Source organism: Neolamprologus multifasciatus, chromosome 17 (assembly GCF_963576455.1).
Source record: "Neolamprologus multifasciatus chromosome 17, fNeoMul1.2, whole genome shotgun sequence".
NCBI classification, from domain to species: domain Eukaryota; kingdom Metazoa; phylum Chordata; class Actinopteri; order Cichliformes; family Cichlidae; genus Neolamprologus; species Neolamprologus multifasciatus.
In genome coordinates, this window is record NC_140455.1 from 5,297,818 (window position 1) to 5,325,358 (window position 27,541).

General features: G+C 44.8%; 2 protein-coding genes across 2 annotated transcripts; one reads left to right on the top strand and one right to left on the bottom strand.

Moving 5' to 3' along the window:
• The first annotated feature begins 228 nt into the window (after window positions 1–228).
• psmc2 (proteasome 26S subunit, ATPase 2) lies at window positions 229–8,121 on the top strand. Its single transcript, XM_085138989.1, has 12 exons — window positions 229–411; window positions 665–702; window positions 804–885; window positions 1,862–1,961; window positions 2,141–2,272; window positions 2,363–2,435; window positions 2,516–2,611; window positions 2,708–2,872; window positions 2,962–3,049; window positions 3,150–3,352; window positions 3,433–3,529; window positions 4,220–8,121. Exons 1-12 carry the CDS (start codon window positions 342–344, stop codon window positions 4,375–4,377), a joined length of 1,302 nt encoding a protein of 433 aa, XP_084995115.1. The 5' UTR covers window positions 229–341; the 3' UTR covers window positions 4,378–8,121.
• slc26a5 (solute carrier family 26 member 5) lies at window positions 4,424–19,218 on the bottom strand. Its single transcript, XM_085138964.1, has 18 exons — window positions 19,067–19,218; window positions 17,839–18,105; window positions 16,690–16,829; window positions 16,397–16,507; window positions 12,747–12,928; window positions 12,429–12,593; window positions 12,115–12,350; window positions 11,866–12,013; window positions 11,277–11,390; window positions 11,087–11,164; window positions 10,907–11,002; window positions 10,337–10,443; window positions 10,164–10,233; window positions 10,002–10,094; window positions 6,950–7,051; window positions 6,637–6,837; window positions 6,465–6,519; window positions 4,424–5,153 (listed from the first exon to the last, which is right to left on the bottom strand). The coding sequence occupies exons 2-18, from the start codon at window positions 18,009–18,011 to the stop codon at window positions 5,011–5,013; spliced, it is 2,214 nt and encodes a 737-aa protein (XP_084995090.1). The 5' UTR covers window positions 18,012–18,105; window positions 19,067–19,218; the 3' UTR covers window positions 4,424–5,010.
• Window positions 19,219–27,541: the final 8,323 nt, after the last annotated feature.

Here is a 27,541-nt window from a genome sequence, read left to right on the forward strand (position 1 = left end):
GCTAAAACCTCCGGGTGTATCATCGCGCCTCGTCACTTGTAGTTCCGCCGTTTTTGTTTTGGTATTTATCTGTAGATTAAAACCTGGCGCCGCTAGCTAAACATGTCACACAGTTTCTCTAATAATTAGGATGTAAAAACGATACGCACAAGATTTCTGTAGCCCCCAACAGAACAACATGATAATTTTTTTTTAAACCCGTAAAGCTGGTACATCCTCACTACAATTCCCGCTTGTGTGTTCCGGTAAGGTGCGCATAGCGGCGGAAGTCCAAAGCTGCTGTGTAATTGTAGAGTTTAGCAGTCCCGATTGTTCGTGACTAAACAGTTCACACATTAGACATGCCGGACTATCTGGGAGACGACCAAAGGAAGATTAAGGAAGAGGAGAAGGATGACTCCCCTATTAGAGGTATATCTAAAATCGTTTATTTTAAACCCTAAGATATTATTTCCCGAAAGGAAGCGTCGATATCAGCTAGCAACATTGCTAATGTTAGCTTAGCTCGTTGAAAACAGTTTGCTCCTGCTGAATGTATTTGTTACCATGTTGTTATAAATATGACGTGTTGATGGTGGAAAAGTCTCGTGTATACTGCATCGCTCAGTCCGACAACAGCGTCGGAGTGCAAACGCATTCATGTGATTGTGATTCTTTTTTAAAGCTTTGGATGAAGGGGACATAGCTCTGCTCAAAACATATGTAAGTATGGCTTTCACACTAAACCACGACACCAAGCAAGTGTCAAGGAAATGGAAATGATTCCACAGTGAGTGAATGTGTTGTTTGCTGTTCACCACCAGGGTCAGAGTACCTATTCCAGACAGATCAAACAGGTGGAAGATGACATTCAGCAGCTGCTCAAGAAGATAAACGAGCTGACGGGTGAGCGACGAGTACATTTGTGCCACAGCAGGGCAGTAAGACGTTCTCAGTAAGCTTCTTACTGGACCTGATTAAAGCGGTCATAAGCAATAAAACGGCATTTATTTGAAAAGCTCATTTGCCGAACTAACTTTCTAAACCTTCAAAAATTCCAGCTTAGGAGGCCACTTGTGTCTGACCAAATTTCAAGTACTGGGTCAAAATCAGGGGTTTTACTCTGGCTTTCTTAGATTTTCTTTACTTGGAATTCACCATTACAATTTATAAATGTATTCAGATATTCTCAGTTTCATTTCTAACAACCAACAGTAGTACAGGAAGTATTTGGTAGCTCCATAGAAGTGGTTTACACATTAGGCTGACAAGTGAAAGGAGATGCAAATCAGAAAAGGCTTCTGAACTAAAAAGCCTGATCCTGAATGAATTTTGTCACATCCAGAAACGATACAAAATCAGCAAGTTTAGCCAATTGTGCGTCCCAAGTTACAGACACAATGATAACTGCAGCTGCATGGTCCTGTGCATATTAACTGATTATCCTGCAACATAACACGGTTGCACAAATACATTTGGACATTTAAGTTTCATTAGGTGCCAGTTAAATCTCATGTACTTTCACTCCTTGATTTAATTATTTGGTGCTTGACGGCCTGTTACTTCAGATGCAGCGGTCTAGCTGGCCTTTCCCGGCCACCCAGTGCCAGCCTGTACTCTGGGCTAGTTTAACACACAAAGAGAGATCACCTTTTCTACCACAACCCACAGCTATGGGGCCAGTTTAGATTTTAAAAAGGCATGTCTAGTTGACTTTAACTCCAAAAAATGGAAAGGGCTGCATTGTTGTTGAAAATGGATCATCTTAAATTTGGAACGGTTGTCCAGCTTTATCAGAGGAGTATATATGGACGGTTTTGGTACTTTGGAGGGCTGCACAAGATGATTTGTGTCTGATTTTTGTTTGTTTTTAATTGCACAGGCATCAAGGAGTCTGACACAGGCCTGGCTCCACCGGCTCTCTGGGATCTAGCTGCTGACAAGCAGACACTGCAGAGCGAGCAGCCGCTGCAGGTAGCAAGGTAAATGTTCGACTTTAACATCACCAAAATGTAAAGTATGGTGTTATATCGCTGATCTTCCCTTTGGGATGTTTCGAGCGACATTCCTGTCAATCTGACGTGAATATTCTTAGCTTTCCTACTTCCTTCCACAGCATTTCCATTATGTAGCTTCATGATTCTTTATTTTTTTCTGACAGATGCACAAAGATCATCAATGCAGACTCTGAGGATCCCAAATACATCATCAACGTCAAACAGTTTGCCAAGTTTGTGGTGGACCTGAGTGACCAGGTGGCTCCAACTGACATCGAGGAGGGCATGAGAGTGGGGTGAGGCAGAAACATGATTTAGATGTGTTACAGTTTCCAGAAGGTTCCGTCAGCTGTAAGCTAAGTTTAGTGTCCTTTCTTTTTTTCCAGGGTTGACAGAAACAAGTATCAGATCCACATCCCTCTGCCTCCGAAAATCGACCCCACTGTCACCATGATGCAGGTTGGGGGGCGAGGATACTTTGTGATTGTTTGGTTATCTGTCTGCTTGCATGTGATAACTCCTTGGCCCACTTGCTTTAGGTGGAAGAGAAGCCTGATGTGACCTACAGTGATGTTGGTGGATGCAAGGAGCAGATTGAGAAGCTAAGAGAGGTGGTCGAAACTCCGCTGCTCCACGTGAGTGTTCCAAAGTTAGAACCACCTCTGAGGCACGAGTGAAGCAACTGTCTTCTGCACATGGAAGCTCACTTATCGTCTCCTTCTTCTCACCAGCCTGAGAGGTTTGTCAATCTGGGAATCGAGCCTCCTAAAGGTGTGCTGCTATTCGGGCCCCCCGGTACCGGAAAGACCCTGTGTGCCCGGGCTGTGGCCAACAGAACAGACGCCTGCTTCATCAGAGTCATTGGCTCCGAGCTGGTGCAGAAATACGTGGGAGAGGTGCGCTCACGAAAAGAAAGATTAGCTGCAGTTCAGATCAGGAAGGTTGATTCTCGTAAACGTCTGACTTTTCCTGAACTCATTCACAGGGCGCCAGGATGGTGCGTGAGCTCTTTGAGATGGCCAGAACCAAAAAGGCCTGTCTGATCTTCTTTGATGAAATTGATGCTATTGGAGGTTAGTCTTATTACTTAAAAAGATCCATTGACGTCCTTTTAATCCAGCGTGAAGAGAAATCCATTCTGAGTGTGAGCGTGTAACCCTCTGAACCTGCCAGGTGCTCGTTTTGATGACGGCGCCGGTGGAGACAACGAGGTCCAAAGGACCATGCTGGAGCTCATCAATCAGCTGGATGGTTTCGACCCTCGAGGCAACATCAAAGTGCTGATGGCCACCAACAGGCCGGACACGCTGGACCCGGCCCTGATGAGGCCCGGACGTCTGGATAGGAAGATCGAGTTCAGCCTGCCTGACCTTGAGGTGAGTTTCAAACTGGACTGTGTTACACTTCTCTGATGTAGCTCTGTCCAATTCAACCATCTTTAAACCCGCCGTTGCAGGGTCGCACCCACATCTTCAAGATCCATGCCCGCTCCATGAGTGTGGAGAGAGACATTCGCTTTGAGCTGCTGGCTCGCCTCTGTCCCAACAGCACCGGTAAGACTGCAGAGCAGATGTTACTTCCTGTCGAGTCACAGTCTCCCTCAGCTGCGTCTTTATGTTTTAGTGTTTCCTGCTCGTGTGGGTGTGGCATACATCAGCTGTCCTTCAGAATGCTGTTGTCATAGAGACACTAAACCAGCGGTCCCAAAACCACGGACCGGTACCGGCCGTAAGAGTTGAGGCTTGGGTGTGAAATGTATGGTTTTCAGGGGTTTCATCGGTAACGCGGTTTTCCCGGTGTTTGGTACCAGTACTGGTTTTATTGATCCGCGACATCATAAAGGCCACCTGTGAAAATATTGTCCGAGATAAATGAAAAGTTGGGGACCGCTGCACTAAACTACTTGTTTTCTGAGTGTCTTCCAGTATTTTTCTGATTTGTTTATCGACTTCTTGTTAGTTTAGAAGAGTTCAGACCTCTTAGTGTAGTACTGATGTATGACCACACGGGGGCAACCTGTTACTTGGAAAGGTTTCTTATTGCCTTTTATAAAGTTGGAAGTATGTTATGTTAAAGTAGATGAGTCTGAGGCAAGTCTTGGCTGTCCTTTAACACGATCCTGTATTTCAGCCAAGTCAAACTGTTTTGAATGGCTTTGGGATAAAGGTCGTCTACATGCAGGTTTAATAGTTTCTCAGCTCTCTGAAAGTCTGAGCACTCTCTTAAATCGTGCTTCCTTTCAGGTGCCGAGATCCGCAGCGTGTGCACCGAGGCAGGAATGTTTGCCATCAGGGCCCGCAGGAAGATCGCCACAGAGAAAGATTTCCTGGAAGCCGTTAACAAGGTCATCAAATCATACGCCAAGTTCAGCGCCACTCCCAGATACATGACCTACAACTGAGTGTGTGCTTGTGTCTGATTTGGCTTTGTCAAAAAAAGAAAGTCAAAAGGATTTTGTTTTGTTGTTATTGTTGTTCACTAAAAAATAAAAGTTATTCCAGATTTCAGTTTCAGTGTTTAACAAAATAAGCTTGAAAGGCCTCCTGTGTCGTTCACTAACAGCACAATTAAAGCTGCATTCATGTAGTACTGAGTCATACACCAATGCAAATGCACAGTAACAGCAACATGACACTGCAAACAGACCGGAAAGCTCATCAGATCAGAATAACAAAAATCATATTGACAGATTACAGGTAACAATTTGGTACCAGCGTGATAATGAGGTGGTCAGTATTACATGTTTACAACACAAGGCCTCCAAAAGTACCTGCTAACATCATGTAGACGAAGCTGCAGCTTTAAAAAGTACTTCAGCAAACAGTGAGAACTACAACATGACTAAAGTGCAACACTGCAGAGAAATCAGGCTGGACACATCCTGAAGGTTCTGATTAAAACGATGTTCTTGCTGCTTTGGAACTTTAACGAGACTTTGAGATTCTTTAAGGGCACTGAGTGAAAAACACTCCTGATATTTCAGCTGAAACAAGTTCACAGCGAGGTTGTGAGAGCGCCACCACGTCCCATCCTCTCAGGTCATGCCGCTGACCGCAGCCACAGACGGGTGAGAGTGCTGACAGTGGAGCACGGCGTCGTGGACGGTGGGGAACAGGAAGTCTGTGGTCAGGTCCTGAGTGAAGAACTTCAAGGTGTCCAGTTCAGCCAGCAGGTTCCCTGCAGAGAAACATGCAGCAGGCTCAGTATTTACATCAATGACAACAACCACTTTCAAACCATTTGAACACAGACTTTAGTGAAGGAAAGACTCACTGCAGCAGCGCTAATAAACGTTCTGTGCAGACACCGAGACATTCCTGCAGTGATACCTTTGTTTATTTACAGGGCACACAAAGCAACTAAAGCAACCTGCTGTGTTCACTTCTTGGACTGCAGCTTTGTTACAGTCTGAAACGAGCCGCTGCAGCTTCATCCCTGCCTTCTTCTGGCTAGCTGCCACTCTGAAAACATCCTGAGTGCTCGTGAGCCAATATACTGAAAGTGAACTGTAAATGTATCGTGTGACATCTTCTCATTTTCAATCCCAAATGTGCAGAACAGGAGTGTCCTGTTTGTTACTGCAGGAATGGCTTCAGTCTGTGAATCACAGGCTGTGTTTGCAGCAGTCTGTCAGGACCCACAGGCTCAATCATTCAAACCAGAACTTTCAGAGTTCTGTCACAGCGCTTGTTGCCTGTTTCCATCCTTTACATCATGACCCCAGTGTGTGGAACTTGTCTTTATTATAGGTCTCCACTTACAGACCTTATCATGTTCTCATTCATGCAAACATCGAAATCAGCCAATCGCATGGCAGAAGAATCACATGGCATGACTGCAGATATCAGACGTGCTGAGTGTTTTAGAAGTTGCTGGGACTTCCCAACACAATCATCTCTGAGGTTTACAGAGGACGGTCTGAACAAGAGAACGTAACAGGCGAGCAGCGGTTCTCTGGGAGAAGATGCCTCAATGATTTTGTGTCGAGCGTGACAGGAAGGTAAGAGTGACTCAAATAACCACGTGTTACCACCAAAGAGCTTCTCTGAATGCACCTCGTGTTGGAAAGCAGATGGGCTACAGCAGCACAGGGCGCCACATCGCCCAGCTACAAACAGAAACCTGAGGTTGCAGTATGCACAGGCTTTGCCTAATCTTGATTTCTGTGGCAGGCTTTGGTATAAACATAACAGCATGGATTCCTCCTGCCTTCAATCAGTGGTGCTACAGTGTGAGGGATATTTCCACGTCCATGCCTTTCTGACCACAGTGTACCAACTCCTGCAGGACGATGTGTAACAAAGCACCAGTCCTCTTTAACTGGTTTCATGAACAGTTCATGGTCCACAAATAGTCCCCACAGCTATTTGTGAAGATAAGCGGATAGATGGATGGATGGGTTTTAATTGCGTTTTGTACGTAGTGCATATAAAACAACATGTGTACAGATATTTTCAGATCTAATGAAAAGTCTTAATAGTCACTTACTGTTGCAGCCAGCTATGACCACCTGGACATCTACGGCAGCATACTCTTTAATGACCTGCACAAACAGATAATAGTTTTTAGTATTGGAGCTCGACACCATGAAACACTGACTGGAGTTCAGTGAAAACATGCAGCTGCTGCTCCTGTGCAGCGCTGGAGAAAGGGCCAGAACCTGTCTGATGGCTTTAGCTCCCACTGAGTCGATGAAAGTTGCAGACGTCCAGTCCAGGATGATGGAGTGGACTGTGCTGAAAGGCTCAAGGAAGACCGCCTCCTCTGAGTCGCCATGTCTGTCGCCAAACTGGCCGTTCTTCTGATCCACCGCCACGTGGCTCTGGGACAAAACTTCATGAGTCACTGCCTCATCCTTGTACTAGAAACAAAGCAGCACCACAAAACATATTATAGACACACACGACCGTCACATGAGTGTATTTAACCTGTTGACAAAGCTCAAAGTTAGGACAGACAAAAGAAAAACTCACCGTGGCATCGATTTTCAGCGGAGACGACTGATCGCTGCTCGTCTTCTTTCTTTTTTTTTGGGCTTTCCGAGCAGCTTGTAAGTGTTCAGGGTTCAGCCCCGTCTGTAAACATAATCACAGCAGAGCTGTTAACATCCAGCTCAGCACTTCCTCACTCTTTACCTCCTCCATTACCTCACGTCTTCTTTGGGCATTTTCTCTGATAATTATTCATATTACATAATACACCTGTTATTAATCTGTCTCTCTTCCACAGCATGTCTTTATCCTGTCTTCCGTCTCTCACCCCAACCAATCACAGCAGATGGCCCCGCCCCTCCCTGAGCCTGGTTCTGCTGGAGGTTTCTTCCTGTTAAAAGGGAGTTTTTCCTTCCCACTGTCACCAAAGTGCTGCTCATAGGGGGTCATATGATTGTTGGTGTTTCTCTGTATGTGTTATTGTAGGGTCTACTGTACAATATAAAGCTTCTTGAGGCGACTGTTGCTGTGATTTGGCGCTGTGTAAATAAAGCTGAATTGAATATGAAAAACAAAAATGAGAACTGAAACAATGTTTTACAAAACAAACACATATCAACGTCTTTACTTTTAAACTTTGACACAATAAGCATGAAGCACATGATCAACTGCTTTCAGTAACATCTGTGCGTCACCTGATTTGTCACAAAACAAGCGTTAATCTTAAACCTGAGTAAAAGCAAAATGCAGTTTGATTTCATTGTTTAACCAACACAAGCTATCCAAACCTGCACCTAGGTGAAAACGTAATTACCCAGAATTCATAGTTCCTTCAACTGTCCAAGCTCTGAAGCAGTAACGTAATGACCCTTTTACCTTTGCAGCTGATCGTGGCACCGTGTTGAGCTCTTGTAGCGTAGGTCTTTGTGTTATTGATGCGATCAGGCTGTGACTCGTAAACACCGAGCTAAATCCACGATCTTACAACGGGACTCTTTTCCCCTTTAAGGACTCAACATGCCACCACAGAGACTCATCCTAGGAATCAGGTGTTGCTGGTAAAGCTGGCACAGTTACTCCTTAGGTTAAGACTGGGAGAGGCTGGGAATATTTCCCACATGGTGCTTAGATTCTGGAGAAACCTTTAATTCACACAGTAAAGTTTAAAATGTATTCTTTGCTCTTAGTTATTTGAACACACAAAAAAGCAGAAATGACAAACGTACAGTGGGGCAAAAAAGTATTTAGTCAGCCACCGATTGTGCAAGTTCCCCCACTTAAAATGATGACAGAGGTCAGTAATTTGCACCAGAGGTACACTTCAACTGTGAGAGACAGAATGTGAAAAAAAAATCCATGAATTCACATGGTAGGATTTGTAAAGAATTTATTCGTAATCAGGGTGGAAAATAAGTATTTGGTCAATAACAAAAATACAACTCAGTACTTTGTAACATAACCTTTGTTGGCAATAACAGAGGTCAAACGTTTACTATAGGTCTTTACCAGGTTTGCACACACAGTAGCTGGTATTTTGGCCCATTCCTCCATGCAGATCTTCTCAAGAGCAGTGATGTTTTGGGGCTGTCGCCGAGCAACACGGACTTTCACCTCCCGCCACAGATTTTTCTATGGGGTTGAGGTCTGGAGACTGGCTAGGCCACTCCAGGACTTTCAAATGCTTCTTACGGAGCCACTCCTTTGTTGCCCGGGCGGTGTGTTTTGGATCATTGTCATGTTGGAAGACCCAGCCTCATTTCATCTTCAAAGTTCTCACTGATGGAAGGAGGTTTGGCTCAAAAATCTCACGATACTTGGCCCATTCATTCTGTCCTTAACACGGGATCAGTCGTCCTGTCCCCTTGGCAGAAAAACAGCCCCATAGCATGATTGTTTCCACCCCCCGCTTCACAGTAGGTATGGTGTTGTTGGGATGCAACTCAGTATTCTTTCTTCCTCCAAACCGACGAGTTGAGTTTATACCAAAAAGTTCTACTTTGGTTTCATCTGACCACATGACCATTCTCCCAATCCTCTGCTGTATCATCCATATGTTGCCTCTCTGGCAAACTTCAGACGGGCCTGGACATGCACTGGCCTTCAGCAGCGGAACACGTCTGGCACTGCGGGATTTGATTCCCTGCTGTTGTAGTGTGTTACTGATGGTGACCTTTGTTACTTTGGTCCCAGCTCTCTGCAGGTCATTCACCAGGTCCCCCCGTGTGGTTCTGGGATCTTTGCTCACCGTTCTCATGATCATTTTGACCCCACGGGATGAGATCTTGCGTGGAGGCCCCAGATCGAGGGAGATTATCAGTGGTCTTGTATGTCTTCATTTTCTGATGATTGCTCCCACAGTTGATTTTTTCACACCAAGCTGCTTGCCTATTGTAGATTCACTCTTCCCAGTCTGGTGCAGGTCTACAATTCTTTTCCTGGTGTCCTTCGAAAGCTCTTTGGTCTTGGCCATGGCGGAGTTTGGAGTCTGACTGGTTGAGGCTGTGGACAGGTGTCTTTTATACAGATGATGAGGTCAAACAGGTGCCATTCATACAGGTAACGAGTGGGGGACAGAAAAGCTTCTTACAGAAGACGTTACAGGTCTGTGAGAGCCAGGGATTTTCCTTGTTTGAGGTGACCAAATACTTATTTTCCACCCTGATTTACGAATAAATTCCTTAAAAATCCTACCATGTGAATTCATGGATTTTTTTTTTCACATTCTGTCTCTCACAGTTGAAGTGTACCTCTGGTGCAAATTACTGACCTCTGTCATCATTTTAAGTGGGGGAACTTGCACAATCGGTGGCTGACTAAATACTTTTTTGCCCCACTGTAGAAACGTTTTCACTGAACTGCTGAAGCTTCAGCTGTAACATGAACAGGTTACAACTGCAAACCTTCATTTGCAGTCAAGGCAGTGAAAACACGAGCAAACGGACTCCTGCTCATCTCAAAGCAGAGCTCTGCTCGGATCCACCAGATAATTACACGCTGCTCCTCTCAGACTGAGTCAGGTAAGACCCAGTGATAATAAGTGCTTCACATATAACAAAAGGGTTTCTGTTTGTTACACACTCAAACACAGAGCTACCTTCTCCTTGAGGCTGTTCACGTACAGGTCACTGTTAGCAAAGTAGATTGAAGAGTTGGAGTGGAAAATCTTAATCCCCTCATATTCAGCCGCCTGAGAACACAAACAGCAGGTCAGTGTGGATGTTTCACACGGAGCAGGTTTCTCTCCTCACACATTTACCTCTTCATACTCGTCGACGTCACAGTACAGCCCCATGTTAGCGACGTGACCCAGGATGGAGGTTTTAGGGCTGGACGAGAAAGAGAACAGCTCAGAGCACAAATCAAACCTGAAAACTCTCACAGCTGCCTTTAAGCTCCAGTTCAAGGAAAAACACATATTCGAATCATTACCTCTGCGTCCTGTATATGACTGTCAATATGGCGAATGTGACGGCCACCAGGAGGCCGTAGTCCAGTCCCAGCAGCACAGAAGCGATAAAGGCAATCACCCAGATGGCCTGAGGACAAAAAAGAAAGTAACATGAAACTAGCATGAAGAGAAAGCAGTTTTACATAAGCAAATGTCTTCAGACGACGTGCATCTATCTGATCGTTTCCACTCCTGCAGTCACACTTCTGTCTGCAAGTTCAGCTTCTCCACTGTGTTCACATACACACCTCTCAGAACAACGGTGCACTTTAAGTCAGCAAGAGAGTGAGAGAAGGGAATTTAAAGTGAGTAGATGTGTTTTATGAAGGGAAATGGAAATGCAACCAAGACTGAAAATTGATAAAGTGAGCCCACCGAGAGACCTCAAGAATAGCTTTAACACTAACAATCACACATTTACAATTTTAGACTGGCCTGCCTTTTGAACAGAACATCCACTGCAAAGTATTATTTGTGGTCAGTTTTTTTTCCCTCAATTTCTTTGCTGCATGCCTGAAATTTCCTTTTCAGGCATGGTTTTAAAGACTGACCAGTTCAATCTTGCTGGTCCTCCACAGACTGGGAATGTCTCTGAACTGCTTGAACATCCCGATGAGGTTGACCATGATGATGGCAGCCAGCGCAGTCTGAGAAACACAAGCAAACATGAGCCAAAGAAGACATTTAGGTGTGTGCGGGCTCACAGGTCACGCCCAAACGTCAGAACTCACCTGAGGGAGCGGCTCGAACACAAAGCCGACGGCCACCACCACCAGCAGCACCAGCAGCGACGCCAGGAGCCCTGCAATCTAAAGCACACACATAAAAAAGCAATAACTCCATCAACACACCTCTCACGCTAACGACAGCTTTACAGCACCAATTTAGATAGCGTAATCACTCCTGCAGCTCGTGCGTCACCTGTGTTTTGCCTCCTGTGCTCTCCTGGACCAGACTCCTCGACATGGAGCAGGTGACGGCAAACGTTTGGAAGAAAGAGCTGATGAAGTTACACAGACCGAGTGCGATGAGCTCCTGAAAGTGGACACGTGGAGGAAGACTGTGAAACACTCAGTCCTTCTGCAACATTTTCACACGTCAGCTTTGGACAATTTCAGGAAAATGCGACCCGTATATTTTCCACAGTCGTGCTTTACTAAATGCGTGACCTGCATTTATGTGTCAGCTATGTGTCACTGGAGGACATGCTTTGCTCAGTGTTCAACAAATAGTACAGTCAGGCAACTATACAACGCTCCAAACAACTCAAGTGTTGTTGAAATGAACAAGTTCCAACAAACTGGAACAACGAACCTTTTTGTGAGCAGCATTTCCAATATCAGCGTGCAGAATAAAAATATAACTTTGCAACAAACAGCTAGAGGACGTCCCGTCATCCAGAAGTGTTCTAAACATTTAGTCGCGTGACTAAATGTTTAGAACACTTCTGGATGACGGGACGTCCTCTAGCTGTTGCCAGAGGCTCATCAGCAGCCGTGGACACACTCACCTGGTTGCCATCCACACTGTAGCCATGTTTCAGGGCAAAGATCTTGGCCAGCGAGACGTCCATGGAGAATCCTACAATTGCTATAGCAAAAGAATCTGTGACCAAATTGGGCAGCAGCGAGATGTTTGGGGCAGCAGGAGGGCGAAGCCTGTAACCAATAAGACAACATCTGTATACATCTGTCACATACGTGTAGAGAACACGAGCTTCAACCAAAAGACACTTAAATCTATAGCGTGTGCGGCCTACCCTGTTGGTATGTTCCCAACCACATGGACCTTGTATTGCTTTGATAACGACAAACCATACGAGATGCCCGTGGACACGATGACCACGATGATCTCTCCAGGAATGGGGATGGGCAGCTTCTTCTTGAAGCGCTCGTTGAGAACTTTGATTGTGTAAAGGAAGATGATACACCCCAGCCCCAGAAGGAAAGTGGCAATATTGGTGCTGGTGATTCTGCTGAGCACTGCTTTGACGCTCTGCAGTGACAGAAAGGTAAGTGTTAGCGATTATTGACCATTCTGGGAAGGAGAAAGACACGGCCTCTCAAAACTTACATAAATAGCAGAGAGAAACCCAGAATAACGCTGCGTTTCCACCCCCAGCAAGTACTTCAGCTGGGAGATGACGACGTGCATGGACGCTGCTGTGGTGAAGCCTCGCACCAGGGGCTCGGTGAGGTAGATCGCTACAAAGCCAAACCTGAGAAGACCTAAAACAATCTGAAAGGAATGCAGAAGCAGAGGGGCGTCACTCTGTTTTTGAAAAACAATGTTTCAGACAGAAACATCGAGTTGATACATCAACAGTGATTCAGACATGCTGCTGCTGCTGTGGATAAACAGTGAGCCACGGCTGCTCTGTAGGAGGCTGACCTGGATGAGTCCCGCCAGGGTTGTGACCATCACGGCCACCTGGACCCTGCTCTTATCTCGAAGCTCCACGTTGATGGCATCAGATGCGTTGGATCCAGTAGCATTGATATTCATAAACATGCTGTCTGGTGCCTCCCTCACAGCGACGCCCCCAATCATCAGACTTATGACAGCAAAGGTACCTGCAGGTCATCGACACAAACGCAGCGCTATGATAGGCCGGTTCGAAGCTGATGTCGAGTACACCGAGCTCTCAAACCCAGCACAGAAACTGGGTGGTGACGGCCTTTCCTCTCACCACCCTGTGACGGTAAAAGCCGTCCTGCCTCACACTTGAAAAGCAGCCCAATAATCTCCTCGTTCTCTGCCAGAGGGAACCGTCATCATTCCCACAGCAACCTGATGTCAGGCCAGATTTTGGCCAGCGGTGATTTACAATCTTTGCAGATTAGCTCCTCAGCTTCAAAGGGTTGAGCAGGTCTAGTTTATTGGACCCATTTGTTGGACGGATTTAAACTGACAATGGAGACAAGCGTGACAGCGTTGGAGAAAAGAAAGCAGCCAGATTGGTGAGACAGCTGAGGCTGAGTTTAATGAAATCTCAGTCCTGCTGCTCGTGTCAGTCTTTACGTAGTGAGAGGCAGCGAGTTTTACAATCCCAGGAAGAAGTTAGAAAGTGAAGTTTTACAACATCTGTCAAGCTCAGATTTTAAAAACCTTCCACAGGAGACTGAGGGGTTACAATGTTACAGTTTTTGCTGTTTTGTTTTTACATTTACTAAACTTTCAAATTCACAAAAATGATGTGGCTACATGCTGATTATCACTTAGGCTACGTTCACACTGCAGGCGAAAGCGCTTCAAATCCGATTTTTTTGACCCTATGCGACCCATATCCGATCATGGTGTGACAGTGTGAACGGCACAAATCCGATATTTTCAAATCCGACCTGGGTCACTTTCGTATGTGGTACTGAATCCGATACATATCCGATGTTTTAGAAAGCGACTGCTGTTTGATGGTCATGTCGCATTAAATTTTTTCGTCTTTTACGTCACTGACACAAGACAGACGCCAATTATCAGCGCCGGAGAAGACATCGTGAACGCTTCCTGTCCATCCAGTGTAGATGTCAGTGAAACTGTTGGGAAGACAACGTTGGAGAAACGTGAACATTTTATTTGTACTGTATAATCTGCAGATTCTGACAGAAATCTGTAACTATCCTTTGAAGCAGCGCTCCTCTAAAACAGCAATAAGGATCATTATTAGGTTATTTACATTATTATGTAAATAACAAAATAATTTAAAGCAAAATTGGGAAACGTGAAGTCCGAAGTCTTTATATTAAGGCCATCAGTCAAACAATATTGTTGGTCTGGGTCTAAACAGAGCGCGTTGTGTGTGACGTCTTCTTTTGTGCATGCGGCCACTTTGAGCGTTCACACTAGAGCGCGTTTGCTGTCGCATTTTATTTGTAGTGTGAACGAGCAGACAAGAAAATCAGATTTGATCAAAAAATCTGAATTGAGCATCAAGACCTGCAGAGTGAACGTAGCCTAAGAGACTAAAAACATTTAGTCTCTTGGACCTGCTTGGACTGAAACCAGAGCACAAGGTTAAGCCTCTGTGGGCAGTATTTACTTTAAAGGTAGAGGTCAAAGGTGACATTTGGATGCAGATGTGAGCCCCAGCATCACTTCCTCAATGTTAGTCAGAATTTTAAAAACATTTCAGGAACGTTTGAAGATCAGGTAATAACGTCATATTTACAGTCCCATAAACACTCAGTGAGAAGGTAAGCAGCATGTATACAGCTGTCTGTGTAATATCAATACACGTGTATGAATGACAGTTTAAGTTAGAAGGTTTTGTCAGTTTTTAACCAATAAAATCATTCGTGGAGCCTGAAGACCTGGATGTCAGTCAAATATGACTTAACATGACGTCACTCCCTCCACCCCCAAAGTTTCATCAGCATTCATCCTAAACTTTACAAGTTATCCTGTTTTAAGACAGAATGACACACACACAGACACACACACAGACACACACACACAGACACAGACACACACACACACACACACACACACACACACACACGTCTATCATGTGATAACGGGGTTTTCTTATTTGCTTTCAGAACCTGCACCTGTAGGTGGAGTCATCACCCTCACGTGCACACAGACACAACCACAGCACAAACTACTGCAAACAGAAGAACATACTGTGACCTACAGAACACGCTGTGACGGGATCATCTGCCCTGTGGAGCAGAAGCCTTCGTCTGGAAGAAACTGAATCTCACTGCAAAGTGTGAGAGACATGAAGCACTGTGGGTTTAGTCTGTGGGACCACGGAGCTCTTTGAGTTTCTGTTCTTCACAGAGAAATATCCAAACCGTCGCACATATGAAGAGGACCACGAAGGTTTAATAAAAGCACAGTTGGCTTTAACAAAATGAAATGTAATATTTTTATCGCACCTGTCCTTTTTCAGGAAGCCCCTCCCACACAGCTGCACTAAACCAAACATCACTGCAGCACTTTGCCTCCTTCCCATTTGGTGCTGTTCATCAAGTGTGTGCTGTCTGATGACAGGCTCATAATGTGACGCGTTGTTTCCTCACCATGTGACAGTTTTACAGGAACACTTCCTGTTTGCGAGGTGCTTCATTGGGTCCGACTGTCAGAGGGACTCATAGGTCACAGCTGGCATTTGAGACTTGGACCCATTTCAAGGAAAGGAAGCTGTGACAGGGTGAGGTCGCTGAAATGTCACAATCCTCCCGTGAAAGCTAAGCACACAGTTAGCACAAATACAAGCATTTCCTCCACAGCTGAGTCACTGTGTAACCCAGTGCACCTCACAGTCACTGCAGACACAGCTGTGTGGAAAAGGACTCGTCGCCTGCAAGACTTTGATGTGGATTAAGAAATATATAAAAAGCTCAACCATGTAAAAATGACATCATCTTAACAAGCGAGAAAAGAAAACAGCTCGGTGCGTCTGAACGTCACCATCTTGGTGTTTTGAAAGCAGACGTGAGGAACAGAGGGGACAATGTGAGGAGAGTCAGGCTGGAAACAAACCAGCTGTAGTTTCCTATCCTCATAATAGGCAGCAAAGCATTACTGGAAATACTGTTAGAGGTGAGGAAGCAGCCGTGGCAGCGCACACAGCTGCAGTGAAACAGAGCAGCTTCCATGGTTTCTTTATTCCAAACGAACATCAAGCTGGAAAATGAAGAAGCTAGCGATCAGTGCCACATCAAATAAGCAGCAGTTTCCTTCATATACCATCATTTTCTTCTTATACATCTTATTTAAAATCTTCTTTCTTGGCGAAAACCTTAACACCAACTTTACATTTAACACTAAACTGAAAGGAAACGTCGGACAGTGTCAGGGTGTCTGTTTGGATCGATTTCAAACAAATTAATATTTTGATAAATATTTAGGTCGGGGCATCACCTACATGTAGCTTCAACAGCAGAACATGAAGTTTTCTGTTGTGTGTGTGTTGGGGGCGGGGAGTACATAAGAGGGCGGAGCTTATGGAACAATGACGAGCATATTGTAAATGTTTTCCTGTACGTGGGCAGAGCCGGTCACACAGGGCCATGAGGTCAGAACAGAGACTCTCTCACCTACTGATATGTGCCTGGACGTGCCAAAGAAGGTGTACAGCAGCACCGGGTAGAAGGAGGAGTACAGACCATAAACAGGAGGCACCGCAGCCAGCATAGCGTAGGCTAGTCCTGTGGAGCAGGGAAGATAACACGTTTCCAAATAAACAATCCTGGAGGCTCAGTGACTCCATCACAGTGTCAAAGTGTCAGCGATGCCAAAACAGAGTCAGCATGAAGCAGAAACTGCTCCTCTGGAGCCGCCGCCGGCCCTGCTCACAGCTTCGCACGGCGCTGCTGCACAGTTCACTGACCTTGTGGAAGCTGCACGACTCCCGTGCTGAGCCCTGAGACCACGTCTGAAAAGAGGTACTTCTTGACTGGATACGACGGCAGCCATGAGAGAATAGGCATGAAGCTCAGAGCTGCTGCCTTGGCCTTCTCTGAAGAACACCTGTGGATATTCAACACCAATCAGATTTTTAAAAGCCTCCACAGACGATACTCTGACCACACAACGTTTTTCTGGAGTCGGCTTTCATGTTGTTGGCTGCAGGATTCAAGAAGCCCCCTCGTGTTAGCTGACCTTTGGTTTGACTCGTGCTTCACAACATCCCTACTATACCTTTAAGAGCAGCACGTGATTCACACTGGTTAACAGATATTTGTTCATTCTTACACCACAGAAAGATCATTTCAGTGATGTAGCAATGTTTGTTCACAACTTCACCCTCACTCTGCACTATAGCCAAGAGGTATGTAAGAAACATCAATGTTTTACAACATTATGACACGTTTGTTGTTCCCTCTGCAAAAAAAGCATCTCTATAAAATGACTCTAACGTGTCACTGTGTCGATTCCCGCCCTGAGCTCTGTCACACCCTCTGCCTCGCCCCCTGCGTCCTGTGGATGGTTATGAGTGCAGACCCGTTCTTCACTAACTCGCTTTGCTCGCTGGACGCTTCCAATGCACATCTCTGCTTTTGTATGAAGACCTCCTCATCCTCAGCTCCCCCCCCTCAGTAAGCCCTCCCACCTGTCTCAGTCCCAAATTGCCAGCGAGCTGGCATCAGCATGTCATTTCCCAGCAGACTTGTTTAACCCTGACTTCTCCCCTTTTTGCTCGCCCAGCTGCATCAGTTCCCAAATAAAAAGCAGGGACAGAGGATCCCGGGTTTGTGCAGTTTAGCTCTGAATAACTTTTTCATTTGTTTTTAAATGTCAGAATGCAACATAATCTATTTGAAGATCAGTGTTGGAGCTTTGTTGCTTTTTAATGTGTTTAAACATCTTATTTTCCCACTCATCTAAAGGACATTTGAAGGTTGCACACCAACTCCCACAGATCCCACTGTCTTCTGGCTTCAGTTCATACAGCACTCTGGGATCTTGTGTGTGGATCTGTGTCGATGCTGATCTGTTCAACGACATGTTAACAGGAAATGTCCAGAGAAAGACTTACTGGAACTTTTCTGCCAGCTTCTGACAATTTGTGGTGGTGTCTTCTTTGCGTTTAAGAAGCTGCGCCTGGATCAGAGTTTCATTGTAGACAGGACGCTCGATCCTGTAAATCAGCTGGGAGTCTTCATCCTCTCGAGCTGCTGCAGCCACCACTTCTTCTTCTTCTTGCTCCATGGTAGAGGCCGGAGGGCTGGTGTAGGATCTATGTCCCGTGTAGTTTATCTCTCCCGCTTTTTCTTCTCGGCTGGTATATCCTCATTCCTTAAACCTTTTCACGGCAAGCGAGGACAAGACATGACAAGATAGTTATGATTTCTACAAGCATGGCTGACGATAATAAGAAAGCCCTTTGCTATGCCGACAAAGAGATTTCAGTTTGATTTGCGATGCTGCAACTTTTGAGTAAATATTTGGACCAGCTTATGTAATGGCTTGCATTCAGTCTGATGTACTGGGGGAAAGGTTTGCTGAATAAATCATACAGCATAAAGTTTGCTCAGGGTAGGTGCGCAGTGTTTTACAGCTGCAGGCAAACCTCTCTCCCAAAAGTCTTGCAACCACACGTCTTCATGGACCACGATCGAGGAACAAAGCCATGCATGTGGGTAACGTTTATAAAAGAGGAAACACGTGGCTGGTCTGGTTAAGTACTTGGATTACAGCTCGACATGGTGCCTTCAAAGTCAATCCAAAAAAACAAAAAAATCAAATCTCTGGCTATGCAGATAAATAGTGAATGAAACTACTGTAATACTGTGAGAATAGCAGGCGACTGTTAGAAAGGTTAGAATACAGTTCTGTATTTGATATTTACATTAATCATTTATTAAATCTATATTTATTATTTTAAATATAATAATATGCAAATGAGTAACACTTGCTTGTTTGTTACCCGTGTGTGGAACAGGTCCTGAACATTAACAGACTTATGTCACAGGTTTTATATATCATGCAGAATAAAGTCGGGTCTCCTGTTCAGTCATTCTCGCGCCGACAGTTGAACGCCTCGGGCTTCTTCCCGTTTCCTCTCCTCTGCTAGCTCGCTCACATCATGTTGTAAAAAGCAGCTTTGATACATTCAAAGCGGAGAAATTTTAATTAAAGGGCCAATATGTGCTACAGGTACGGCGAGCGTAACCACAGCAGCTCCCGTGGCTGTGACAGAAGCTTTCACCTCCTCACAGGGAAACAAGCTAACTCAAAGATACTAGCAAAGATGCTTCGCTCACCTCCATCCTCCTCGTTTCCCGCCAGCTGCTAAGATGCTGTCGGCTCAAGGAGAACACAAGTACATAAACTGACCTCTCCGGTTGAAGTTTAACAAGGGCAACGTCCTTTAACTAGAGCACCAAACGCTGACGATAAATCACAGATAGAATGTGCAGACAGGATGAGTCCCTCTGCTTAAAACTTTCTCGCAACTTCCGGTCCGCAAGAACGGGAGTAGCTCTGCACGCATGCGTTGTTGTCTTTATCATCCCACTTTGTAGTCCTAAAACAAAGCGTAGGCCTACTTTATGTTCTTGCTATGCTTTAATATCAGTGCTAGAAGACAGAAAGGAAAGGGGACCTTTACATTTTAGCAGTTTTTGTCTAAAAGGTTTTCCAAATCTGGCATTTCCTGTTCTCTCTCAAGATAAATACCAAATATGGCAGGCACATTTATTACAGACACACAACACCGCTGTAGACCCTCATCTACTGGAGTCGGAGTGGGAGCTCTTGTGTTTGGGGACAGGGGGTGGATGATGAAAGCAGAAAGTGTTTGACGTGTGGCAGGCTCGACCCCCTCCTCCCGGTGCCGTGTTGGTCACACGTGCTGCAGCCAGGATTCGGCTTTGGAGTGAGCACTCTGTAACTGTAAATGAGAAATGACTTTAGTTGAAGTTTATTTATGGTCTGTGTGAAATCACAAGACTGCAGTCAGAGAGAAAGAGCGCTCAGAGAAAGCTGCCGTGCTTTCAGGGAGACTTTTCTCTTGTGTGAAGTTACTAAAGATGAATCCGACCTCACTCTGACCGTCAGCTGTACTCTGCGCAGCCGCAAACTGTTTGTATGCCTAAAGAAAAGCCACGTCCAGTTTATTACAGGTGAACTATGCCTTAACAGCTGTGTCGACAAATGTGTCTTTTTTGCACTGAAAAAACTCTGGGTGGTAAACATCTCATGAACAACAGCAGAAAGTCACACAGCAGTCTGAGTATAACCAAATATCCCAGCTCCAACGGAGTCATGCAAAAAAAGTAGGTTAAGCAAAGTTTGTTTGTCCTCTGCTGCACAACCTCTGCACAGGGGTGTGCTTGCTCGGGTTTAACAGGTATTGGTCAACGTGAAATGGCTAGATAGAACTTTTTTTAGTATTTTATTTTGAACTAAGTGAAAATAAAACCAGAGAAAACTCTGCTAATAGTCAGTTAAGTTGCTGAAGCAGGGACCGAGGGAGCTGCAGTGGTGCTCTCAGCTGAGTTTAAGTGGCTGGTTTGGCCTCCACTTTCCCCTCATGGATTATGGAACTAACTCATGTTTAAAAGTCCATCCATCTTCTTTTGCTTTATCCGAGGCCGGGTCGTGGGGGCAGCCGCCTAAGCAGAGAGGCCCAGACCTCCCTCTCCCCAGCCACCTCCTCCAGCTTATCCGGGGGAAGCCGGGGGAAGCCAGGCCAGCCGAGAGATGTAATCTCTCCAGCGTGTCCTGGGTCTGCCCCGGGGCCTCCTCCCTGTGGGACATGCCCGGAACACCTCACCCAGGAGCCGCCCAGGAGGCATCCTTGTCAGATGGATGAACCACCTCAGCTGGCTCCTTTCGATGTGGAGCAGCAGCGGCTCTACTCTGAGCCCCTCCCGGACGGCTGAACTTCTCACCCTATCTCTAAGGGAGAGGCCAGCCACCCTTTGGAGAAAGCTAATTTCTGCCGCTTGTATCCGCGATCTCGTTCTTTCGGTCACTACCCACAGCTCGTGGCCATAGGTGAGGGTGGGGACATAGATCGACCGGTAAATTGAGAGCTTCGCTTTTACACTCAGCTCCCTCTTCACCACGACGGACCGGTTTGTTTAAAAGTGTATTTTTATATTTAAATGTATAATTATGAACAATAAAAGTAATGCATATTAATATTGTTGCATATATATGTATAGAAGCTCAGGGACCTGAAGTGCAACAAGCAAATATCCCTGATACCACAGCAGCAGCACCCTGATCATATTTTCATGTCATTTGTGCATAATTATAACTCTACTGTGAATGTTGCAGCACAAGTTGACACTCACCAGACTTTGCAACATTTTTCTCTTTTTTTGCTATTTTGCTGAGCCCATATAAACTGTAGTGTCAGCTTGTTGCCACCAGGTGCAGTCTTCTGCTGCTGCAGCCCATCTGCTTCAAGGGTCCATGTGTTGTGTGTTCAGAGACACTGCTTTGGTTGTAACTGTAGTTTTTACTTGAATTACTGTTGCCTTCCTATCAGCTCAAAGGAGTCTGGCTGTATTCCTCTCAGATTTAGCAGACTGATCATGTCTGCATGCCTAAGCATACCGAGTTGCTACCATGTGACTGACACATGCACATTCGTGAGCAGTTGAACAGGTGTACCTAATAAAGTGACCTGTGAGTGTATTCTGTACTATACGTTTTTTTGACCGAGACAACAGAGACAGATACACAACAAGATTAAATCAGAGATAAGACAGAGCACATGTACAATGTATACACAGAAACGTACACACTGCATGTAAGTGTGTATACAACTGTGGGTACTTTTGTGTGCATTTCTGGGAGGGGTGCACATGGGAAGAAAACAAACAACAGATAAATAATCATACATAACCCTCACCTGTCATGAAAATCGCCAATCAACTTTAACTCGGCTACTTCTGAAAACCTGTTCTGACAAGATCATTTCCAGCATTTCATGGTTGCCCTCATTCCCATCCACAAAAAAAACCATGTAATCGGCCTACACTCATTTTGTTTGAGGTTAAGGTTTCGTAGTGACAATAAATTGTCAATAAATTGTAGCAGGATATTTGTTTAACCTGAATGAGGTCAACGTTCCCTGCAATGATTAGGTGTCAAATTTCTATACAAGTTCTTAAATGTTTAGCAGACACAAAAAATCAAATGAAGTTTATGGGTAAGTTCGATAAGGTCTGTAATGACTCATATGCCTGCTTATCTGTTCTTCACATCACACCACTTTCCCACGTGTTCACTCTCAACCATTACTCCAGGCCTCAAGGTCCGTTGTCCTGCAGGATCGAGCTGATTCAAATGGCTAAATGACCTCCTCAACATGTCCTGAAGTTCTCCAGAGGCTGGTAATGAACTAGTCATGTGATTCAGGTGTGTTGACCCAGGGTGAGATCTAAAACCTGCAGGACACCAGCCCTCGAGGCCTGGAGTTGGACACCTCTGCTCTAGTCCAATCTTCTTCTTGCCTGCCTTCTTTGAGCCAATCAGTCTCCTCATTCTCCCACTTAGACTCTCATTCGTGCAACCCACCGCCTTCCCATCTCCACCTCACAGACAGCTCAGTCAGAGCTCCACCCAAGCCTTTCATTTCAGTCAGTTAAGTGCAGTGTGGGGGTTTTGTTTTGTTTTTTCTAACCATATGTGGACTACAAGTATGGGTTTTCTGGAGAGACTGGCAATGTAATTCAAACCCATCTTCTTCACAAAGGATCCACTTAGGATCACTGTGTACGATTTGAGAATCATTCTTCTCAATCAAGCGCAGGCGACGGACAGCTGCTGAATGACTCATTAACACAAAGAACTGTGTTCATTCGAAGATAATCTCCAGTGAGCCACTGGACCACACACCTGCCCATCATACAGTAAAAACCTACGAGGCGATCGTGGCTCAAGAGTTGGGAGGTCGCCTTGTAATCCAGGAAAATCACCTTCATGTTTTATCTTCAGCTACTTTGAGAGTTGGTAAATGGTAAATGGACTGATTCTTATATAGCGCTTTTCTACTCTCCCGGAGTACTCAAAGCGCTCTATACAACACGCCACATTCACCCAGTCACACCCATTCTCACAAGCACTTTATCTATACTTAGTGCTATGCTATCTAACTACATTCACACACATTCATACTCCGATGGATGCATCGGAGAGCAACTTGGGGTTAGTATCTTGCCCAAGGATACTTGGCATGCAGACTGGAGGAGCCTGGGATCGAACCTCCAACCTTCCGATCAGTAGGTGACCTGCTCTACCTCCTGAGCTACAGCCACCCCAGTTGGGAGTTCGTCTTGTAATCGGAAGGTTGCCGGTTCGAGCCCCGGCTCCGACAGTCTCGGTCGTTGTGTCCTTGGGCAAGACACTTCACCCGTTGCCTACTGGTGGTGGTCAGAGGGCCCGGTGGCGCCAGTGTCCAGCAGCCTCGCCTCTGTCACTGTGGCTACAATGTAGCTGCCATCACCAGTGTGTGAATGTGTGTGTGAATGGGTGAATGACTGCATGTGTAAAGTGCTTTGGGGTCCTTAGGGACGAGTAAAGCGCTATACAAATAAGGGCCATTTACCATCTACGGGCCATTTACCTCTTGGCTTTCAGTGGTTCCAGTATGACACTGAAACCATACTTGTTTGCATCTTGTACATGAAAACGTGATATCAGATTACTGAATTAAATGTAAAGTTTCTGACAACAAAACAAAGACAGGCAGACCCCGGCTGAGAACCACAAAATGTGAACTTGGATCATGTTCAACTCTTATATGAGAAATCAACTGCAGAAAGGGGGAGAACCCAAATACAGACAGACAGAGGCAGGGACTAACGACAACAAAGGCTGATTACCAAACCAGCAGAAACAAGAAAACCAAACCAATGAACCAATGAAAAAAACCTAAACTGGAAAGACACTAGAAAACTTGGTGCACGGAAATACATGCTCTGACCAAGGACTGAGGAAGACAGAGACGACACTGTGGGGTGAAGAGCGAAGTGGAAACACATGGGAACATGGCAGGAACAAATTAGACGTAACGAGACGGGGGAAGCAAAACTGAACACACCGAACACAAGAGACAGTCAAAATAAAACAGGAAGTACAACACTGAAACTATGACTAAGATGTGTGGACTTGATTCGAGCAGACATGACAGAGAGACCTTGACAAAGACAGAGAAAGGAGAAGCAAAGCCTGAAACAAACACAGAGGACGCGACAGACTCTCACAGGAGACACAGGGATGACACAGAGGAACCTAACTGACCAGAAACACCCAAAAAGACCCCAAAAGAACGAAACCCAGGATTAACTCTGTAAAACTTGAACCAAATCATCTTCATTGTGCCAAAGAAAGAATCAAGACATTGACACCTGAAACAAGTCAGTATTAACCCACCTACTCACGGTGCATGAGTGCTTTCGGCTGGTCTGGCTCTCAGATCGCTGACTCCGAGCGAGCCCTTCATTTTCCTCACGTTAAGGTTATATACTGTTGTTCACAGGAATGTCTAAAAATTCAGCGCAGCATCATCACACAGATTAAACACAGTGTGCATAGAAAATGTTATTTATTTTTGTTTACTTATTTTTTATTCTTCTGGACAAACAACATAAAGGGGACGTGGCTGCTGACCCAACTGGTTCCATGGATGGTTCTCCAAATTGTAACAGAACTACAGCTGAGATAAGAAAACAAAGTATTAGATGCAAGAATGATGTGCAACCACATTATAGAAGAGATTATACAATATTTTCTCACTGGGTACTGAAAGATGGGGAATGTCCATGACATTCAGTCCACTCTTTGACAACCCTTGCTTTACACTTGAAGCCACCCACCCTCCTCCCTTGGTGGCGCTAGTGTGCCCTACCTTGTAATTACCTTAGAAAAGACTAAACGTCTCTCAACTGCATCAATATGTGGAATTTTTTGAGATTGTGATCCCCCTGTTGGTGATGGAAGGAGATTACACACAATAGCAGGCGGGCCATTTCTTGACCATGGGCTAGCTAGAGTATAAAGATATAAGAACAAGCCAGTCAAGTGAACAACCAAATGATCTCACATGCGCACTTGTTTGGTAATTACATAGCCATGAAAATAAGAACTTAAAAAGCGAAAGTAAATGCAATTAAAGAAAATGATTTAAAACAAGCAGGAAAAAAAATGCAGCTTAATTGTTATTTCATCAAGATCAGTTCCTGGTGGACTTTTGACTGTACCAAGCTTCACAGCTGGGGTCACAGCTGGGGTCTTGAAGTGATTTGCTTAGCCCCCTTTTATGACCTTTGGCTTGAAGTACTTGGGTCGTTGATGCAGTGTTTTTGTGTTTATGGATTTTTGACTCTTGTTTAGTCAGTATTGTTTACTGTCTACTTGTGTTTCCTAGTTTAGTGTCTTGTGGTGAGTTTATCAGTACATCTAGTTTAGGTGGTCTTGGTTGTTTTTTGGTCCCTTTCATGTCCCTGTCTTGTCTCTGTGTCTTTCCCTCAGCATCTCCCTGTAAAGTCAGTCTTGTGTCCATGTGTTTTTGCAAGTCTGTCTCCTCAGTCATGTCTCTGGTGAAGAGTGGATGGAGTGGCCTTAAATGCAGGATTGCTGCCGATGGCTTGCAGGTGAGGCTGGGCCAGTGCTGGTGGCCGACTTTGCCCAACACAGGCCAAAAGCACCAGAAGCACAACACTTCCCTGGACCATGACGTTAACGTGCTCGGTGGCACCAAAATTGCCCTCAAAAGAATCCTGAGTCAGCTGTGAGTAATTTACATGGCTGCTGACTTCCTTGGATTTAGTAGTCATTTCTCAAGTGTCTTCTCCAGATTTAAACTAATTCACTATTACCCATTGTCACCATGGTAGGCACATAAAGTACCATTAAAAGTTGACAGGGCAGATATTTACATGAAACTGTACTGCACTGTCTAGAGTGCTGAATGCATACCTGGAGGGTCAGCACTCATTTACCTCTATTAGTTCTAGAACTGGTAGACCAGGTAGTCCATTGAGCAGCTGCCCAGCCAGGGAACAGCTGAAAAATGCAGGTGGAGTGTTGACAAAGCAGCCTGTGAAACGTATTAGATTCAGACATTCTCACAGATAATGATTTGAAAGCACTCCTGAGCCTGCACTTGATCAACTTGCTTCTTTATCAGTCCGAACATTGTCAGAGCTGCTCTCCCCTTTTTGTCATCATTTGCACTTTCCTTGCTAATGTATTAATATGTTATTACTTTTTAAACACCATCTTCTCTACATCACACATGTTAGCCAAGGCGGTTATGGAGAGGAAACTCATCTGCAGATTTATCAGCCACCAGGTCACTCTTGGTCCGTCTGTGGTCTAGAATATAGCCCAGGACAGACAAGTAACATGGAATTCATCATTTTCTGCCTTCACATGAAGCATATTTTCCAATAAATGCTGTAAACACTTTCCTTACTTCTGTCTTCGATGCATTGTTGGAGGTCTCTGGAGAAAACTAAAATGAAACTAGATACATAGTTGAATTCAAAAAGTGCTTCAGTATATCATTTACTGAAACTTGGCAGACTGTTGATGCATTGGTTAGCCCAAAAGGCATCACCTAACCCTTTGACACATAATGGTCACTATAGTGCACAGCTACTCAAAGGCTGTTTTCTTGTATTTGTGTCAGTGTTGATGGTATACTTGCACATAAACCACTACATTGGACACTGATGTGTCACTCCATACACATCAATTGTCCACCCAAGTGGATGTTTAAAGTGGATCTTAAAAAAAAATGAAGTTCAAAAATCTTTTTTTTTATGCCTAAACATTAATAAAAATACTTGCAAAAAAAAATCCCGATTGAGGTTGTGTTTTGGCCTTTATTTCAACAAAGAGAAACAAAAAGATGGTCGTATGATTCCTGCGGTGAGTAAATCAAATTTGACAAATTTGGTAGGTTTCGGTTGCTTCTCTTTCAGGAGGAAGGAGGCTCCAGAGCTGGTTGGAAGGAGGGGGAGCAGCAGATCAATAGTTGTATGCTTTGATGGTGGCTCCACCATCACTATTGCATTTGTTCTCCCACTTGGCTGGGTTTAGTCCATTTTTTGGGGCTTTTTAAAGCATCCTTAAATTTCATCAAAACACCCCTAAAAATAACAATAACAGTAGCAGGAGGATGCATATTCATATTTTCTGACATCGTCTTCCAACATTTCCCAGCTTGTCTACTGAAGACAGTACAGGTTGTCCAGTGTTCTTGATGTCATGATAGTGCACTCACATAGAGCTGTTATTACTGTTGTTAATAATGACAAGCCATGCTGTTGAAGCACACAGCACCTCTGTGTAAAATCATATGTGCTGCAACATTAGGAGGAAGACGAAATGGTAAATTAGATTGAAAACAGTTTAGCTGAAATCGAGTGCGTGGTTAGCACAAGGCCTTCAGGGATCGTTTCAAAATGAATGAAACTTAATAAAGAGCAAGTGTAGTCAGGCTGTCACAGTTTATGTGGGCCACGTCACTTCTGAAACACTCCCATGAGGTGAGGTAGGCAGAAAAGGAGCTGCTGTCAGTGAGCTGGAGTCTGTAAGTGCTGCTCAAACGTTTACTGTTAAAAGTTAGGGCTCATATTTCGGATGCACCAAGTCAGACATTCATTCATTTTCTTGTGTAGGCGTAATGGAAAAATAAATTCATTACTCAAGTTAACAAATGTATTCAGATCATCGAGGGAAAGAAAAGTCGCCACAAATCGATCACGTTGAAC

What these genes read in the sequence shown, in the direction of transcription:
- psmc2 (XM_085138989.1), top strand. Translation starts at nt 342, where the DNA reads ATGCCGGACTATCTGGGAGACGACCAAAGGAAGATTAAGGAAGAGGAG. An exon ending in TGAAATTGATGCTATTGGAG is followed by an intron (nt 3,050 to 3,149) that starts GTTAGTCTTATT and finishes TGAACCTGCCAG; the next exon opens with GTGCTCGTTTTGATGACGGC. An exon ending in CCTCTGTCCCAACAGCACCG is followed by an intron (nt 3,530 to 4,219) that starts GTAAGACTGCAG and finishes GCTTCCTTTCAG; the next exon opens with GTGCCGAGATCCGCAGCGTG.
- slc26a5 (XM_085138964.1), bottom strand. Translation starts at nt 18,011, where the DNA reads ATGGAGCAAGAAGAAGAAGAAGTGGTGGCTGCAGCAGCTCGAGAGGAT. An exon ending in GTCCAGGCACATATCAGTAG is followed by an intron (nt 12,929 to 16,396) that starts GTGAGAGAGTCT and finishes GATGACCTGCAG; the next exon opens with GTACCTTTGCTGTCATAAGT. An exon ending in TGAACAGCCTCAAGGAGAAG is followed by an intron (nt 7,052 to 10,001) that starts GTAGCTCTGTGT and finishes TTATGTTTACAG; the next exon opens with ACGGGGCTGAACCCTGAACA.